The sequence below is a fragment of the Mustela putorius genome, unplaced genomic scaffold (assembly GCF_011764305.1).
Source record: "Mustela putorius furo isolate JIRA1106 unplaced genomic scaffold, ASM1176430v1.1 tig00000095_pilon_pilon_pilon, whole genome shotgun sequence".
Taxonomy (NCBI): Eukaryota; Metazoa; Chordata; class Mammalia; order Carnivora; family Mustelidae; genus Mustela; species Mustela putorius.
Genome location: NW_025421280.1, coordinates 18,603,733 through 18,622,065, shown reverse-complemented (window position 1 = coordinate 18,622,065; position 18,333 = coordinate 18,603,733). Strand labels below are relative to the sequence as shown.

Here is an 18,333-nt window from a genome sequence, read left to right as displayed (position 1 = left end):
TACTAATGCTTGTCTCTCTCAAACAGTACAATACTGAATCTGCCCTAGAATGTAGATCAGCTTCCTTGGATATCTGTCAGTATGTATTTGTAAAGGGTTAAAACTATCCTTAAAGAACCAGGTCTTATGGATAAAATAAAAACCAAAATAAGGAAGCACAGAGTGAAAACTCACCATGTCCAACTTCAGAAGTAGACACTTAGTAATGGCTGAGGCAGTATGTTTAATGTGGTTAAGATCGTTTACTTGCATGACCAGTTTTCACATTTATAAGCGCTGGTAACAGAAAGACAAGGCTTATGTCAAAACTTGGACCAGAAACCAACTTCTTCTGAATCAACACCTACCAGTTATAAGAACAATAGGTTATACTATGTTTTAAAAAAAAAAAAACAAAACCAAATCCCACAAAAATACATTTTGCTTTTGGAACTAGGGAGCCATGAATAAATTGTGTACAAACAGCCCAGAAACAAAATCAATATTGTATAAATTTATTTAATTAAGCTAAAAAAATAAAGAGCATACAATCTTCAGATTGAAGGCACATATCTTCCATAGTACCCACAAGGTAAAATCCTTTTGTTATTGGGATGGACTCTTCTTCATTCCTCGCCTACTGATCACGTACATGGGAAACTCATCGTTATGCTAATGCACCAGGACCAGCGTTTCTCCAAGCCCTGAGACTTCTAGCCATCCTGTTCTTTCTATATTCCACTCTTACCTCCATCTCTTTTCCAGCCCTACTTTTGTCAACCTCCCTGCCCCTCTGCCACTCCCATTCCACTCCCATTATCTCCAGTATCTCCAGTTTGGGATGTGCAGATGGTGGACGCAGATGCCCAGCAGGGAGTGGCAGGCATCAGGCATCCCCCCTGTGCTCCCAGCTCTCTGAGCCCATGGGCTGTGCTCACTGACAGCTTCTGTCTCCAGGCAATGGTGTCTCTTCCGCTGACCAGGGGCTCTGAAAACTTCATCAGGGCCAGGACCACAGGGGCTAACAGCTGTCTGTACTTAGATTTTGCTTCAGATTGTTTGCAGATGAAGGTCAAATGAGCTTACTGAGCACAAAGAGTTCCAGAACTTTTCTCTTGGTTCTTCAGGAAAAGGAAAATTAGGGGCTTGATGACTAAGTTGGTAAGCAGCAGCCACCTTATTTATTAGATAAGGTACGGACGGCAGTCACCTTATTTACCTGCACAAGTGAACAATTACATCTGAATTGTTTCTATTTGGCTTTAGGAAGGAAATGGGTTTTCCTTTTCAGTTTTTGTTCTGTTTTGGTCAGATACGGACTGTCTTCTTTCCCCAAGCCCGCCCTGAAGCATGTCGAGTAACAGAGTCAGCCAGCTCAGCCTTAAGTCTTTGCCTCTGGAAATCCAGAGCTCAACTGGTCACCGTCTTTTTTATAATCTAACAAAAAAAGAAAAAAAGGACCTTTTCTCTCCCCATTTAGAATTCTAAGAGCACACATGAGTCAAAACAATGAGTGCCTGCTGTTAACACACGAGGAAAATGGCACGGCCAGACAGCGAGTCACACACCCACCCTTTGTGGCTGTGTAAGACTGTCTGATGACACTGAGGTCAACCTAAACCAAGGCGTGCCAAAACATTTCGCATCATCAGGGAGCTCCTGTGACCCTGAGAAAGGGGCAGGAGAATTTACCACTGAAAACTAAGTTCATATTTATTGGTAAATGTCCTGGCTACAAAAGAAGATTAAAATTTCACACCAATATCCTATTGTCAGCGTAAGTTAAAATTCATTTATTTTCCATGAAACATAAGCATCTAAGTCAATAAATTAAAATATATATATTCTTTAAGAGTCTTTTATACCAGGAAGCCTGCTTTTGGTCTTCTGTGACTTCCTACCCATTTTTACCAGACGAAAGCAGCTCGCTCTCGTAACATGCGGACACCAAAGCGCTGCCACTCTCTCTGGTAGATCCACAGTTCCTGTGTGGTGTCCAAACAAGCCAGCACAGCCCCTCCTTTCCACGCGATCAGCCGGGGATCCATGTCCTAGGGAAGTGAAGAAGATATTTCAGCAAAAGTAGGTAAGACGTATACTTAATCATTTCCTTGAATTTGGGGGCTAAAAAACCCCTGCTGAGTCAATTCCTCAAAAGCCGGATTTTTCAACCTGCATTAAAGACTCATCCATAGAGGACCAATGAACTACAGACAACTTTCTGTTCCAACTGATAAGAGAACTTCAGTGTTTATTACTGAAGATGCTACTATTCACTGTTATTCCACAAACAGGCGCCCATATGCAGGAACATACATAAGGAAATCATTATTCTTAAGTTAGAATGGAATAAATATATCCCAATACCCCTTCCTCAGGATTAAAATTAAATAAGAACATCCCCAGGAACTGTTCGTGGGATATAATGAAATACAGACAACAGTCTCTAAATTCCAGGGTCTGTGTTTCTTTCCGAGATAGTTCAAGCCAGAAGGATCTGTAAATATGCCAGGACCAGCAACAAATCCTTGATATGAAAGCAAAAACTGGAGTTGTTCTGGCTGACAGGAGACCAGCCAGTCTTCTTGCCCCTACCCAGTCCTTTTCCAAAGGCATGGCTTTTGGAAGTCAGTCATGCGAGTCTGAAGAGCACAGGAGGAACACCCAGGACTCCAGACCCCTAGCCCAAAGCTCCTTGCACCAAATCTGTGACCTACTGAAATTTTTTCACTTGCCCAAACCTTTAATTAAGAGCTGCCCAGAAGCAAGCTCATGGCTCCCAAGATTTTATCTGTCCACATACAACATTATAATTAGAAAGAATCAGTCCTGGTTTCATGTACATATAATTCAACTGCACCATGAACAACAGACCTTGGGCCTTGTGATCACATCCACATTCTCAATAATTCGCCTGAATGAAGGTGGCATTTTGTTGAGAATTCTGTGTTGCAGAAATTCTTGAGCTTTATGAAACATCAAACCACCTCCCACCACGAGGATGGAACTGTACATCTTCTTTTTGGTATCATCAGATGCTGAAAAGACAATGATATTCCTTCAACTCTTTTTCAACATATCCACCACCACCCTGGGCCAAGTCACCACCATCTTTTGCTTGTTTAAGAGCCTCCTCAAAGATCTCTCTCCAACCCATCCTCAGAAATGCAGACAGAAGAATCTGGCAAAACACCAACGTGAACAAGTTGCTACCATACCACACACCCTGCTACTTGCAGGATTAGGACCAAAATCTCCACAGGGACCTGCAACGTCCAATGTGGCACGTATACATGGCTTCTCTAGCTCCATCCTGGCCCCAGCCCCCCAGCCACACTGCCTCCACACAGGCTTCTTCCTCTGCCCGGAATGCCATCCTGTCTGTGACAGGCTAACCCCCATTCACCTCATAGATCTCTCAAGTGGCTCTTCCCCAAGGAAGGCTTCCCTGGCAAGCCTCCCACCTTCCACACTTCTTTCTCCTAATAAAAATCCCTTACTAAATCCTATCAGAAGCTCTGAAAGCCAGTATCCTTTAGTTCGACTTTGCAGTCCCTGCTACAGTTGTAATTTCCAATTTGTGCGGCAATTTAACTTCTTCGGTCTCCTCTAGTAGGCTATATGCCCAACAAGGCCAGGAACCAATTCCTAATACCAGACAATGCGAGCACAAAGCAGGAGCCCCACAGTTTTTCAATGCACATGCAATGCTGCACAACCACACTCTAGCTTGGCCTCCTTCACCCAACCAGCTTCCAAACCATGCTTACAACAGCAGTCGATGCTGTGAAGAATGGCTTTATCCAGGCCCAGGGCTTTCCCTTCAAAGAGCGAGATGGCAGTCTTCCTGGACATCAGTGCTGTGAGAGCCTCCTCAGACTCATTGCCAGCCATCAGACAGTCTCCCTGGGAGGATCCCAAATCCACTTCCTGGGCATGGAGTCTTTCTGGAAGATCGGAAGACTGGCCACGAAGATCCCCCTCAAATCCAATGGGTTTGGATGCAGACTTTCGGTCAGCAGTAGCTTTGGCAGACTTTAAATCAAGCAAAAGGACAATCAAGTGGATGGTAGGACTGTAACATAACAGTGTGGATGTTTCCCAGCTAGACACCACCCCTCCCTGGAGCACTATTTACACCACCGTAAAACAAAGGTGCATCACTGTGGTGCAAGGGAATGCATGTCAGTTCATAGCCAAACACCCAGACCCACTCCCCGCTCGCCTGGTACTGAAACGTGTTGTGCAAAAGAGGAGGATGTGCTGACAATTCCAAAGTAGTCAGTAACAGTCAGGGAAAGTTTCACGACCTTACTATCACCCGTTGGATTTTAAAATTGATACGTCAGCGTACATGGGCATTTCCCCCTTGAACAGAATTTTTAAGTGGAGTATTTCAGTAGGATTCTTGCGCCTGTAGCTACTGTGGAACCCTCATTTTCAGACCTTATCTAACCACCTCATGCTCAGGGACAAGGACTGGAAAAGGTTTAGAGCTCTCCTCTCTCCATCATGAGCTGCTGTTTCATTGGCAGGGAAGAGCTTTTTGTGCCCCTGTATCAGACATCCTATTATTGGGACCATTAGCTCTGGACAAAAGTATTCAGCTTTGTGCCTAGACCACATACTGTTTAAGTTATAATTTTTAAAATAGGTGAGATTTTACTGAGAACATGCCCTACTGAATAAAAACGAAATAATGTATACACCAAAAAGTATCTTCATTAAACTAACTTTTAAATGTATGAACTGGTATTCTGAAAATTGAATTAACGTCTGCTGAAGGAAGAAATCTGTCATCTGGATTTTAAATTTGGACTTCATTTCATATACAGTTCTAAAAACAGTATCAGCTTTAGCATGCAGTCATATTGCAGTGACTGCCAATGATCCATTAATGACAGGCAAACTGCTGCAGCGGCAAGACTGTCCCCTCTCACGCTGGAGTCACTGCAGACCTGTTCCTGCTTGCTCTGCGTGGCTAGCAGGTAATGCTCATCATGAGGATCCTCAGGGTCTCCCTGGGATCTGTGCTGCAAAGTTGTCATTTTCTGTCCTACAATTCCAAAAGTTGCAGGGTAAAACAAAGCCATTGGAGCCTGTGCAAGGAAGGAAAAAAAATGATCAACCAAGGACACTGTCTTCTGAAAAAACTGATCCATTAAATTCTGTTCTTCCCAAAACAAAACTGGCAGATCAGATCCTAGAAGGCGGACTAAATAAGCATTTGTTTTTGGGAGTAGCATTATTTCCTCATTGCACAAGAGGCCAGAAAAGTTACAGAAATCATCCAACTGAGTGAGTGATATGACACCAGAGAGAAATGTCAAAGCAAATGTAATGCAAGTGCTGGGATGCCTGGGTGGCTCAGATGTCTGCCTTCTGCTCAGGTCATAACTCAGGGGTCCCAGGAGCGAGCCCCACATGTGGCTCCCTGAGTAGGAAGTCTGCTTCTCCCTCTCCCTGCTCCTTCTCTCTCAATAAATAAAATTTTTTAAAAAATGTAATGCAAGTGCACAATAAGCTACTTTATAATTTCTTAGAACACTACTCCTCTCTCTAAATAATAACTAATCATATAGTGGCTAATTAAAAAGACGATCCTCGGAACTATTCTAATCTGTATTCTACTGTTGGCTTAAAAGCTGGTTTAGTGAACAGTCTAAGCCAGTCGGCCCTCTGACTCTGACCTCATGAGGTTTCAGACAAGTACACTTTCTCTCAGTCTCACTGAACCTGGATGGCTTTCTTTCTGTCCATGAAAATATACAGCCATATATTACCTGGAGTTTTTCATCTCCTAATCGAAACTGGTAAAGTAGGGCAGGGGAATCTGGATGGCGAATCTGAAACTCATGATCCTGAAGTCCAGAGATGTCCTGATTCCAGGAAAAGATGCTGTCAGTGAAAAGTGCATATAAACTCCTCAAATGACAGTTAACCCTCTCCACCATCTGAATTACCTACATCAAGGCTGCCCTGCAATTTTCTGCCACCCACCCCCCCGCAATAAAACAAGAGTCCAAAAGGATCCTGCTTCCCTTTCAACGTTTCTGAAATTTCTACCATCTTCAACAAGGACCCAAATCAGTAAGTCAATTCCCTCAGTAACTGGGAAATGATACCCAGTCTTAGGTTTCTCAAAATTTTGTTATTTAGAATTAGATTGCTTGAAAAGTATCAGGGAAAAGAAAAGACCTGAAATAGCATAAGAAGGTAGGAGTACACATATGGCAATGGTAACATGTTGATGACTGTTCACAACACTAAGAAATTGCTTCAACTGATGCCATTCTTTTAAATGTCCATACCTATACATTCATTACACCTGACATCTTCTAAAGAGACAAACTTGCTAAAATACTTTTTCTTTGAAAAGCCAACTGTATTTTCCAGAACCTGAGACAACCTAACAGCGCTGACCTTACCAAAACACTCTCACTCCTTAAGAACTTCAAGTCCCTCTCAATTTAAGTTAAAAGGTTATCATAATACTATTACATTTTTAATTGCCTTTGAAATATCTTAAAATTTTCCCAGAAACAAAAATAACCAGCACTTTTGATTTTGCTCTCACCTGATCTAAATGACAGAAAGTTTCTTTAAGGTGCTGCAGAAGAAGACAATCCATTTTGTTTGTTAGCTGGCATTCTCGGTAAGGGAATCCGGCTCGCTGCATCAGCCAGTAGAAACACCTCGACACGTCAGACCCCCCATAGGCCAGACAGAGTCTAGAGTTAGAAGAAAAGGCAGGTGGGTAATCTGTTGGTCAAGAAGGTACGAAGGGCATTTCAAAAACTCAACCCAGCACAGTGAAACATGACAAGTCTCAAAAGATGTTTACAGTAGGAATAAAAATGAAAGGACAGGGGGCGCCTGAGTGGCTCACTGGGTTGAGCCTCTGCCTTTGGCTTGGGTCATGATCTCAGGGTCCTGGGATGGAGCCCCACATCAGGTTCTCTGCTCAGCAGGGAGCCTGCTTCCCCCTCTCCCTCTACCTGCCTCTCTACCTACTTATGATCTGTCAAACAAATAAAATCTTTAAAAAAAAAAAAAAAAAAAAGAAAGGACAGGATGGATGGATGGGAAGTAGAAATGGAACTCTAGCAAGCGACCAGTGGTGGGCATTTAGCAGCAGTCATGCTATTTGCAAAAAAGTTTCCAAGAAACAGAATACTCACAACTAAATGCAACTCATTTCTAAGACACTCTATTTACTGTATGAGAGTTGTCTGCCTGTCCATACTCACCAGTATATCAAGTTGACAGGAGAAAACTTTAAAGAGTATACTACCCACTAACTGAATGCATCTATGTTTTGGGAAACACCCTGTCATATTATTTTAGAGGTGGGAGACCCAGGCGCAGTGTTTTCTCCATATTCTGAGAACCAACAGCCTTAAGTAACACATAAGCAATGGATGAGCCAAATGAATGTATGCTGGATTTTATTTTTTTTTTTTTTTTAAGATTTTATTTATTTATTTGACAGAGAGAAATCACAAGTAGTCGGAGAGGCAGGCAGAGAGAGAGAGAGAGAGGAGGAAGCAGGCTCCCTGCTGAGCAGAGAGCCCGATGCGGGACTTGATCCCAGGACCCTGAGATCATGACCTGAGCCGAAGGCAGCGGCTTAACCCACTGAGCCACCCAGGCGCCCCTGTATGCTGGATTTTAAAATGCATCATAATCTGGGGTGCGAGGCAACAGATCAACCTTTCTTATGGACTGCTTAGCTCCTCTTTTAAATGTTTCTATACCCTGCATCTCGAACTATCAACGTGAGGGATAGGAAGAACTCAGAATCCTGAAGAAGCCTTCCTGGGAGCACAAAATTACTGCAGAGATCTTGTGCACTGCCTGGGTGTGCTCACCTGTGCTGGGCTTGTCGCAGGAAGGAGAAGCAGCAAACCTGCTCCTGAGAGTTATTTTATTACCTCTTGTATCAGTGATGACATCACAAAGGGACTTGACCAGAAAGCTACTAATCAGTCACCGAATAACTACAACAAAAGCAAATACTCACAATGCTAGAAAGAGAATTCAGAATTGAAAACCTCTTTTCCCCGACATGACCTGCCTAAATGAAGCTTTGCTATGAGCAAACTGGTATGTCTACAGCAGACCACAGCAAGACAAAGAGCTGCTTCCGTGGGAAAGCACACAATGCAAGCCAGGATTTTCAGGAGCTGCTGATGTGAACTCACAGTGGAGAGTTCTAACAGGAAGGATAAAATCAGTGGTTTATAGCCTTTCTAGAATTTGCACTTCCACAATATGGGTATACTATGCAAACTTTGAATATATAATTCCTTATAAAAATTTTTTTAGCTTCTGATGCTTTATAGGAGAATAGGCTGCGAGGGGAGAAGGAGCAGAGAACGCAACTTTCCAAGGTTCTTACCGAGTATTCCGATGCGAGACCCCATCCTCCACACAGCACACACTTGTCTTCTGGTCTCCAACATCTACAATACATGTGCTGCTTAAGCCACTTCCGAAGGTGGCACAGACAGACTCCTGATGGACCACAATCCCTGAAACACAAAGGCAGAGGAACAATCAGCTAGGGAGCAGTAAAGAGCTGAGGACGAATCATCAGTTAAATTCTGGGAACTCCTGGGCAATTGTCTAAGCAAGGCTGAGACACTCAGAATAAGCATTTCAATACAGCACTGACTTAAATTAATGTCAGTAAAAAGAAAAACAAATCTCATTTCAAGCACCTTTCTTTGGAATATCCAGACTTACCTGAAAAACCCATCTTCATTAGGATCATATTCACTAATTCTTTCACGTGCTGTTTATTATAGATATCAGGAATTAGCAAGATACATCTATAATACTTAAAAAGAAGAAGAACAACAAAAAAAGTTAATATTAAAATCTGGCCAAAATAAATGTCATTATACTTGTCTTCAGAGAGAATTCTCTCTAAAGGATGGCAGCAATGGTTAGAGGCCCAGAACAAAAGCTCAAACCTCTCTGCTATCTTATAGGTTTAACAAAAAAATAGAAAAATTTGAAATTGTGTGGGTTTCTCCCCCCTTTAAATTATTAAAAACTTGTGAAATGGTATCATAATCCCAGATTTCAAGATATACTACAAAGCTATAATAATCAAAACAGTATGGTAAAGGCACAAAAATACACAGATCAATGGAACACAACAGAGCCCAAAAACAGATCCACACTTAAGCGATAAATTGATCTCCAACAAAGGCAGCAAGAATATGCAATGGCATATTATTGAAGACAGTGTCTTCAATAAATGATGCTGGGAAAACTGGACAGCTACATGAAAAAGAATGAAATTGGACCACTTTCTCACACCATGACAAAAATAAACTCAAAATGGGTTAAACACGTAAATGTGAGACCTGAATCCATAAACTCCTAGAAGAAAACATAGGCAAGTTCTTTGACAACAGCCCCAATTTTTCTAGAGATGTCTCCTGAGGCAAGGAAACGAAAGCAAAAATAAACTAGTAGGACTACACCAAAATAAAAAGTTTGCACAGAGAAGGAAACCATCAACAAAATAAAAAGGCAACCTACTTAGCTGGAGAAGGTATCTACAAATGATATTTGATAAGAGATTAATATATTGTCAAAATATATAAAGAATTTACGTAACTCAACCAGAAAAACAAATAATCTAATTATACAGGCAGAGGATCTGAATAGACATTTTCCCAAAGAACATAGGCAGATGGCCAACAGACACGGAGAGATGCTCAACATCACTCATTAACAGGGAAATGCAAGTCAAAACCACAATGAGCTATCACCTCGCACCTGTCAGAATGATTACTACCAAACAGACAAGAAATAGTAAGTGTTGGGAAGGATGTGGAGAAAAAGTGGGAAGGTAAATTGGTATAGCTACTATGGAAAACAGAATGGAGTCCTAAACAATTAACAATAGAAATAATACATGACCCAGTAATTCCACTACTGGCTATTACCCAAAGAAAATTAAAACAGTAATTTGAAAGAATACATATACAGCCATGTTCACTGCAGCAGTGTTTACAACAGCCCAGATATGGAAGAAATCTCAGTGTACGTCAATAGATTAATGGGTATAGAAGATGCGGTATGGGACGCCTGGGTGGCTCAATGGGTTAAAGCCTCTGCCTTCAGCTCAGATCATGATCTCAGGGTCCTGGGATTGAGCCCCGCATCGGGCTCTCTGCTGAACAGGGAGCCTGCTTCCCCCCTCTCGCTGCCTGTCTCTGTCGAATAAATAAATAAAATCTTTAAAAAAAAAAAAGAAAAAAGATGTGGTACGTATATACAATGGAATATTACTCAACCATAAAAAGTAGTAAGATCTTGCCATTTGCAACAACTTGGGTGGACCTCATGCTAAGTGAAATTGGTCAGAGAAAAACAATTACCACACGAATTCACTTATATGCGGAATCTAAAAAAAAAAAAAAAAAAAAAAAAAAAAATCCAAAAAAGCAGAAACAGACCCATAAATACAGAGAATAAACTGGAGGCTGTCAGAGTGGAGAGAGGGAGGGAGATGGGCAAAATGGGTGAAAGGGAGTGGGAGGTAACAGCCAGTTATGGAATGAATAAGCCATGGGGATGAAAGATACCTCAGCACAAGGAGTACAGTCAATAGTACTGTAATAGCACTGTGTGGTGACAGACGGTACCTACACTTGGGGCGACAACATTATGTACAAGGTTGTCCAATCACTGTGTTGGACACCTAAAACTGATAAAACCTTGTGTCTCATCTATATTTCAACCAAAAAAGAAAAAAACAAAACAAAACCCAAAAAACCTTATGAAATTAAAAATAAGACAACAAATGTGAACTGAAAAAGGTCTAAAGAGAAGATACAAACATGAGCAAGGCTTCTGGTTGCAGAGCAGTAGATAGGCCACAACAACAAAAAAAAACCAAAATGAGAAAAAGAGAAATCAGCAGAGATGAAGTCAGTGAAGAAGGAAAGCTATCCTCAACACCTTAGGATGAGAATGCTTCAAGGACACTAGATTACAATCAACTCACTAATATGTACTTTTACTGATCAAGACTCTTAAAGTCAGTTCAGGTAACTGAATTTAGCTCACCTTTAAATCTTTCAGCGGGATTTCCAAGTATTTTTGGATTGCATGAGACCATATTACTTCAATATCTGCCAGAACAGCAGTAAGGGAGCCCCCAGGTCCTGGGTGAATATTTAACTGACCTCTTCTGATAGGCCAGTGAATATTGTAACAGTCCAATGGATTAACATACAAGGCCTAGAAAAGATGGGGAGATGAATACATTGTTAAAACTTCTCTTGGGCGCTTTCTGGATCCACATTAAAAAAATCTAGGGCCAGAGTTATGATTAACATTTGCTGACTATTCCAAATGTTGAGAGTGGAGTATCTAACATCACAGGAGCCAGTGTGAGTATCTGGGCCTGCAAGAGAGATTATGAACTCTAGGAAACAACTAGAACTGGACGGCACTGCAAATGTGCCTACCTCTTCTCCCACCAAAAACTCCGGATGATGAGATGTGTTTGTCCACTTATTTCCAGAACAGTGATCTAAAATTGCAGGTCGTATCTGCTTGTTGTATGAGCGTGCCTGAAACAACAAATCATCTGAATTTATGTAAGAAAAAGGGGGAGGGGAAGAGAAATGTAGTATGAATCCTCTTTTCTCCGCTCTCATAGACCAGATACAGTAGCAAAACGAAATCACAAATCCTAAATATTTGGCAAAATAATAACTATTCACAAAAAGATTCTTTTGGCCTTTCCCAAAATTGTGATTTTTTTTTCCCCTGTGGTTTTAATACCTAGGCTGTGATTCATAGCCAGTCCAAAATTAATACTGCACTCTGTTTAAAGCTGAATATACATTTATGTATCATACCAACTCATGTCCATTTCTTTTTTTTTTTTTTTAAGATTTTATTTATTTATTTGACAGATAGAGATCACAAGTAGGCAGAGAGGCAGGCAGAGAGAGAGGAGGAAGCAGGCTCCCTGTTGATCAGAGAGCCCGATGCAGGGCTCGATCCCAGGACCCTGGGATCATGACCTGAGCCGAAGGCAGAGGCTTTAACCCATTGAGCCACCCAGGCACCCCCTCATGTCCATTTCTAATAGTATTTTTTATCATATTAAAATGGCACATGTAGTAAGAATATTGCTTCCCACCAAGATCCTGGAATTACACACTTAAGACTCTCAAGTACACTCTAAATTTTTATCAACTTGCCAAAGAAACACCATCTTTTAAATTATTCATCTTGCCCAAGCATTTGTGACACTGATTTGGTTATTATGCAGGTGGTTATGAATGGTTTTCTTCCTTTTTTAAAGAAATCTCATCTTTAGTTTGCATAATGAAATCATGAATAGCACTTATAGACAGAACAGCAGTGACAGAATGAATCTGAAGAAAGAGTGAAGACTGCACCTGTTCAGGGGACACGGGAATCCGTCTTGTACCATTTGACATCTTTTTAGACCATATTGCTTGATCCACCATTTTAAGGCCATTTTGTCTTTGCTCATTACTTTCTGGTTTCTGGGGAGAAAAGTGAAAGATGAGTGGCACAAAGGATTTAGTGAAAAAAGAACGCAATGTGGCAAACTACTGACTTAATCCATCAAGAGGAAATGCCCGCTCATAAACAAATAGCTGCATTTCCTTAATTTCTGCCATATGTATCAATCTTTAGGATTCAAAGTAATCTTTTTATTATTTATAAATAAAAAATCAGAAAGGAACCCTTACCATAAACCAACTATTTGCAAAAATCTATAACCTTAAGTGAAGTGTGAGTGAAAAAACTGTTCATGGCACTAAGCACTGGGTAGCTACTTAGTATTTACAGAGTATTTTAGAGACTTTTCCAAACATTTCCATAATTCTCATATAATTTTGTAACAATGTTTTATTCACTCAGGTTATTTTGTTTATTCAGCAGGTATTCAAGTCCCTGTAAAGAATACATCTATAAATATCTCCATGGAAAAGTTACTGCTTTCTATCAACTTTTACTCCTGAGATTTATGTCCTATTGTAGAAGTGTAAGATCCAAAGATAGAAATGGATTTAGACTCTTACACCCTCAAGTTACACTTAAGCTTAGAAATGGACTTAGGTAGTCTTGCTAAAAAAAGTGGAACCTTAAAGCTTACTAACAGAAGTACAGAAACTTCAAGTTCCTAAAACTATCTTTCATTTAAAACTTAAATGTGGATTACAATGCAATATGCATATTTTCACATCTACCATGAAAAATGTTTCTGATAATTACTATCTGCAACGTAGGATAAAGTAAATGCTAACTGCAAGGATATATACAGTCTTGCCTTTATATTCTAATTTGATCTAAAACTGGAGAAGGTAATTATAACAATTCAGTTTGCTTATGGATTGAAAATACAAACTCAATATAAACTCTAAGTATCTGAAAGAGAAAAATATGTCTGTTAAGAGACCTTAATGCATCAGTAAGTGAGTGACAATTCTGTACCTTAATTCATACTGATGGGTTAAAATAATTTGATTTGCTTTTGTCATAATTATTTCTCTACAATCTAAAACCACTAGCTCAAGTGCTAGTACTTGTAACCCTGAATGTTATTATTGTGAAACACATTAAAGCTATGAAGATGTTAATTCAAGTATACACAGCATACTTGAAAGTCTAAGCTCTCCCAGGAAAATCACCTTGGGCTTTCTCTCCAGATTCTCCATTTCTTTTCTTTTTCTTTCTTTCTTTTTTAAGATTTTATTTATTTGAAAGAGAGAGAGAGAATGAGAGAATGAGAGAGAGAGAGAGAGAGCATGAGAAGGGGGAGAGTCAGAGGGAGAAGCAGACTTTCTGCTGAACAGGGAGCCTGATGTAGGACTCCTGATCCTGGGACTCCAGGATCATGACTTGAGCCAAAGGCAGTTGCTTAACCAACTGAGCCACCCAAGTGCTCCAGATCCTCCATTTCTGACTTACATTTAGTCCTTCCCTTAGGAGCCAGCTGTCCTTATATAATGGCTGCCCTTGTTGTTTGTGCCTTCGTGCGATGACATGAGGAATGCTGGCAGGAAGTGTGTCTGTGGCTCGACCAATCCTTAAGGTTGTTGAACCTGGATGTATGACAACAATGAAGTTGCTCTGGATTTGCTGCGAATATAAAACACGGGAGTGTGACCTTAGTAAATAACATACAGGTAACAGGCTAGACTAAGAAGTGAGTCTCCTGTAAAGACTATCAGACTCAGGTATTAAAATAATTCAGTAGCTCTCTGAGAGGCAACCAATTATTGCTCTCTGCAGAATGCAAACTCTTTTCCAGTATCTGTGCTCCCAGGATCTGACTCACAGTACACAGGTCAACATCTGTTCAAATGAACAAAATGATAAATATCCAATATAAGTTAACTTACAATTACTGAGCATTTCTGTGCCAGTACTGGGGGTACAATGGTGACCAAGACAAAATCCCAACCACCAGAGACCTTTTAGTCTACTAGGGGAAACAGACAAGGAGTAAGCGTAGCGAATACTATGACTAGCAAAATACTAGTTATATCTGAATCACCTAAAGATGCTTGTAGATTAAAAAAAAAAAAATGCTAGACTCTAAGCATACACTACAAATTTTGATTCAGAATTTTCAGAGAGGGAGCCTAGATATCTGCAACTTTCAAAAGTTCCTGAGGTGATCATCACGATCCCTCAGGTTTAACAACCACTGATCAAACAGGTTAGGGAAGAAATTCACATAAGCACAGAATTATTATTTTGTAATGCTGGAAAGTAGGCTTTATACTTCAACTACTTCTGAGTGAAAGCATAAACCACATTTTGGTCGTTGTTTTGTTTTTGTTTTTTTATTTGACAGAAATCATAAGCAGGGAGAGAGGCAGGCAGAGAGAGACGGGGAGGGAGGCCCCCCGCCGAGCAGAGAGCCCGACTCGGGGCTCGATCCCAGGACTCCCGGACCACGACCCGAGCCAAAGGCAGAAGCTCCAACCCACTAAGCCACCCAGGTGCCCCAGTCGTTGCTTTTAAAACACTTTACCCCTTATTAGTTCTGTGCTATTCACCTAATCTGGCAAAAGTTTGAGGTTAAAATGCCAGAGTTCACTATTCTGTCCTCAAGGGTCTGAAAACTTTGCTGCATTTCACAATCCACTCTTGGGAAGTGGTGAAGAAATGACAAAGTCGCATATGTCAGGACGTGGAGTGATTCCTGTGGGATTTACTTTTAGATGGTAATTGTTTCAGATATGTAATTTGCAAAGGGGGCAGAACATAATCTGAATCAGTTGGGGGACTCAGAGTTTCAGTGGAGAGCAGGGAAAGAATCCCCGACAATCCCTGTGACAATAGGATCCCTCTTGGAGAACCACCACTCCTGCACGACTTCTTAGCCTGCACTACTCTTCTTCCATGTCTCCATTTACAACATTTCCTAGCTTGCCCATAAGATAAAGTCCAGAACATGTTGAAATCAAGATCTGGTCTACTTCTCTAGCCTTACTTGAGAACCACCTCCTTTCTGGTCTCTTTAACCTTCTTTTTTTTTTAAAGATTTTATTTATTTGACAGACAGAGATCACAAGTAGGCAGAGGCAGGCAGAGAGAGAGGAAGAAGCAGGCTCCCCACCAAGCAGAGAGCCCGATGCGGGGTTCCATCCCAGGACCCTGGGATCATGGCCTGAGCTGAAGGCAGAGGCTTTAACCCACTGAGCCATCCAGGTGCCCCTCTTTAACCTTCTTCGTCTTTTTTTTTTTTTTTTTAAGATTTTATTTATAAATTTGACAGACAGAGATCACAAGTAGGCAGAGAGGCAGGCAGAGAGAGAGAGAGAGAAAGAGGGAAGCAGGCTTCCTGTGGAGCAGAGAGCCCGATGCGGGGCTCGATCCCAGGACCCTGAGATCATGACCCGAGCCGAAGGCAGCAGCCCAAACCACTGAGCCACCCAGGCGCCCCCTCTTTAACCTTCTTAATCTAGACCTCTCTTGGTATTTTAACTCACCATCATGACTTCTAGGTCTGCACACAGGTTAACTCCCTTTGCCTGCCATGTCCTTTCTCCCTGGTACATCTTACTTCTCCCTTCAGTTCTGAAGTTAAATGCTATTAGACTAGGATTGTTTTCCCTGTGCAATATAATTTTCACGGCAACTGTCATGCTTGTAATTAGTTACTGTCTGCCCCCCCAACAGACAAAAACCTTTATGTAAGAAGGGATCACTTGTGTCTTGTTCACTACTCTGTGCCCAGCAGAAGGCACACAGGAACCTAGAAAGTGTCTGCTGAATGCACCTCTTCCATGGGGTTGGCATGATGTTAAACAGGACTTCCCGAGCTTTTCTGGAATATGGTCGACATCTGTCCAGTAGACTGGAGTAAAAAGATGAAGCTGCTTGCCGTCAGGGACACCTGTACCTCATTTACAGCACACAGGCTGCAGCACATTGACTAGAAAGCTCTGGGGTTAGGAATGGCAGTTTCCCAAAAGTGTGGACAAATGTTTTTTAATAATTCCATATTTATATCAACATATTAGGAAAAAACCTAGCTGGTAAGTCCCACGAATCATTTCCCAGAATAGTACCGCTTAAATAAGACTGAGTAAAAAGGTACTAACTAACAAAAGGGTGTTTGTTTAACAACAAACTAACTAAACTAACAAACTAAAGGGCATTCTACAACGACTGAGGAAATGCCGCTACAGTGATTAAGGGCCCAGGCTATGGATTCACAGACTTGGCTTCCAATTCATACTGCAGCACTTCCTTCCTCTGGAGGAAGCTCCCACCTCACCGTTATTGTGAGGATTCAGCCAGATAATCAGTCTGGCTAGCTCTTCCAAAGTTCTCCACTGCCTTCCAGAAGAGACCCGACTCTGGCTTTGAGACTCCTGTGATAGGCTCTGCTAAGATCTGCAGCATCACCTTCTGCACCTTCTTCCTCACTTCCAGACATCCTGATCGCCAAAACTTCGTATGATCACCAAAACTTCACATTCTCTCCTGGCCCAGGTCACTTCCACGCTGTTCTCCTTCCCTGAGATTCCCCCTGACTCCTGATCATTCTTCAGGTCTTGGTCCTGAGGTCACTTCCTTTTCAACCATCCCAGGCCATCAGGGCTAAAGGGGGTACCTGCGGCGCGTGCCCAACACCTCCCTATGGCCTTCTGCACTAGCCCGTCCCACGCCATGCCCTGATACCTGCTGCCCCCTGCCCAACTGTGAGCTCTACCCTCCTGCCTCCCACTCACAGACCAAGAATCCTAGAGGGTGAGAACCGGCAAGGCCCTTACAGACCAGCCACTCTGCTGCCTCAACTCCATGGGTGGAGAAACTGAGGCCTGTACCACAGGAAGAACCACGCTCGGGGGTTTACGGGGACAGGGTGCTGTATGTATCCTACTGCTGCCTGGCCGGCTGGGGCGGGGGGTTATCCTTAACCCACCCACCAGTTGGGGAACTGCCTCGGAGGCGTCAACATGAAGCTGAACATTTCAATGCCTTCTTACTTTTGCTGTGAATTTGCCCATTTTCCTACGGGAACGTTGATTTTTCTCACTGATCAGTAAGCACACGCACGCGCACGCGCGCGCACACACACAGGTGTGCTCCGTGCTTGCGCTGCAACTCCAAATACTTCTTTCTGGTGAGCAGGATTTGCTCTTGCTCTGGTTCTGACACTCAAACTCCTCACGTCTACTCAGACAGTCGCCTGCCTTGGATTTTCCTAGCGTTCTGCTTGAACGGGACTCCACGCCCCGAGGTCTCTCCTTCACAAAGGAGTAGGCCTGCCCCGCCAACTGTCTCTGCCTGGTGCCAAACTACCTGCGGTCAAGGACACCCCACGGCAGCGTGGAAGGCGGGTGAAAGCCCGGTCCCGGTTCCGGTTCCGGTTCCGCGGCCGGCCGGGGACGGAACTACCCCCTGCACGAGCCACCAAGGTGTGTGTGTGTGGGGGGGGGGAGGCCCGGAAGCCTCACGTCACCACCTCCCTCCCTTCCCCCGCCTGCCTCCCCTCCCCCGCCCGGCCGGAAGGCCCTCAGCGAGACCCGCCCCCGGCGCCGCGTCTCACCTCCTGCAGCGACTCCGGCACTAGCGCGGGCACGATGGGCCTTTTCACACCGCGCTGCTCCTTCTCCTTCTCCCCGCCCTTCTCCTTCCCGTTCTCCCCGTCTCCCTTCTCCGCCTGGGTCATTGCGGCCGCGGACGCCTACCGGCTTCCAACCTCAGGGACGCGCCGCGCCGCGACGCGCCGCCGGAGCTGGAAGGCCCCCGCGCACGCGCAACCTGCCAGCCGGCTTCCCGGCAAGCAAGATGGCCGCAGGGCAGCTACCCCGGAGA

The 18,333-nt window shown here is 42.9% G+C and overlaps 1 protein-coding gene across 6 annotated transcripts in view; it reads right to left on the bottom strand.

Moving 5' to 3' along the window:
• ACTR8 (actin related protein 8) overlaps nt 1-18,333 on the bottom strand; it is a 25,121-nt gene extending 6,788 nt beyond the window's left edge. For 2 of the 6 annotated variants that reach the window (XR_001178427.2, XR_198404.3), the window contains exons 1-14: nt 18,065-18,332; nt 13,963-14,133; nt 12,420-12,530; nt 11,475-11,579; nt 11,071-11,244; nt 8,728-8,821; nt 8,381-8,513; nt 6,557-6,710; nt 5,763-5,858; nt 4,938-5,078; nt 3,750-4,014; nt 2,854-3,017; nt 1,845-2,030; nt 175-276 (exon numbers count right to left, since the gene is read on the bottom strand). Coding sequence is in view for 4 of the 6 variants with exons in the window: in XM_004738205.3 (XP_004738262.1) it covers nt 1,887-2,030; nt 2,854-3,017; nt 3,750-4,014; nt 4,938-5,078; nt 5,763-5,858; nt 6,557-6,710; nt 8,381-8,513; nt 8,728-8,821; nt 11,071-11,244; nt 11,475-11,579; nt 12,420-12,530; nt 13,963-14,133; nt 18,065-18,187 (1,875 nt within the window). In the remaining 2 variants the exon portion in view is untranslated. Of the gene's footprint in view, nt 1-174; nt 277-478; nt 2,031-2,853; nt 3,018-3,749; nt 4,015-4,937; nt 5,079-5,762; nt 5,859-6,556; nt 6,711-8,380; nt 8,514-8,727; nt 8,822-11,070; nt 11,245-11,474; nt 11,580-12,419; nt 12,531-13,962; nt 14,134-17,501; nt 17,538-18,064 lie in introns of those variants that run through there. The other 4 variants (XM_004738205.3, XM_045078884.1, XM_045078878.1 and 1 more) reach the window with 4 other exon arrangements.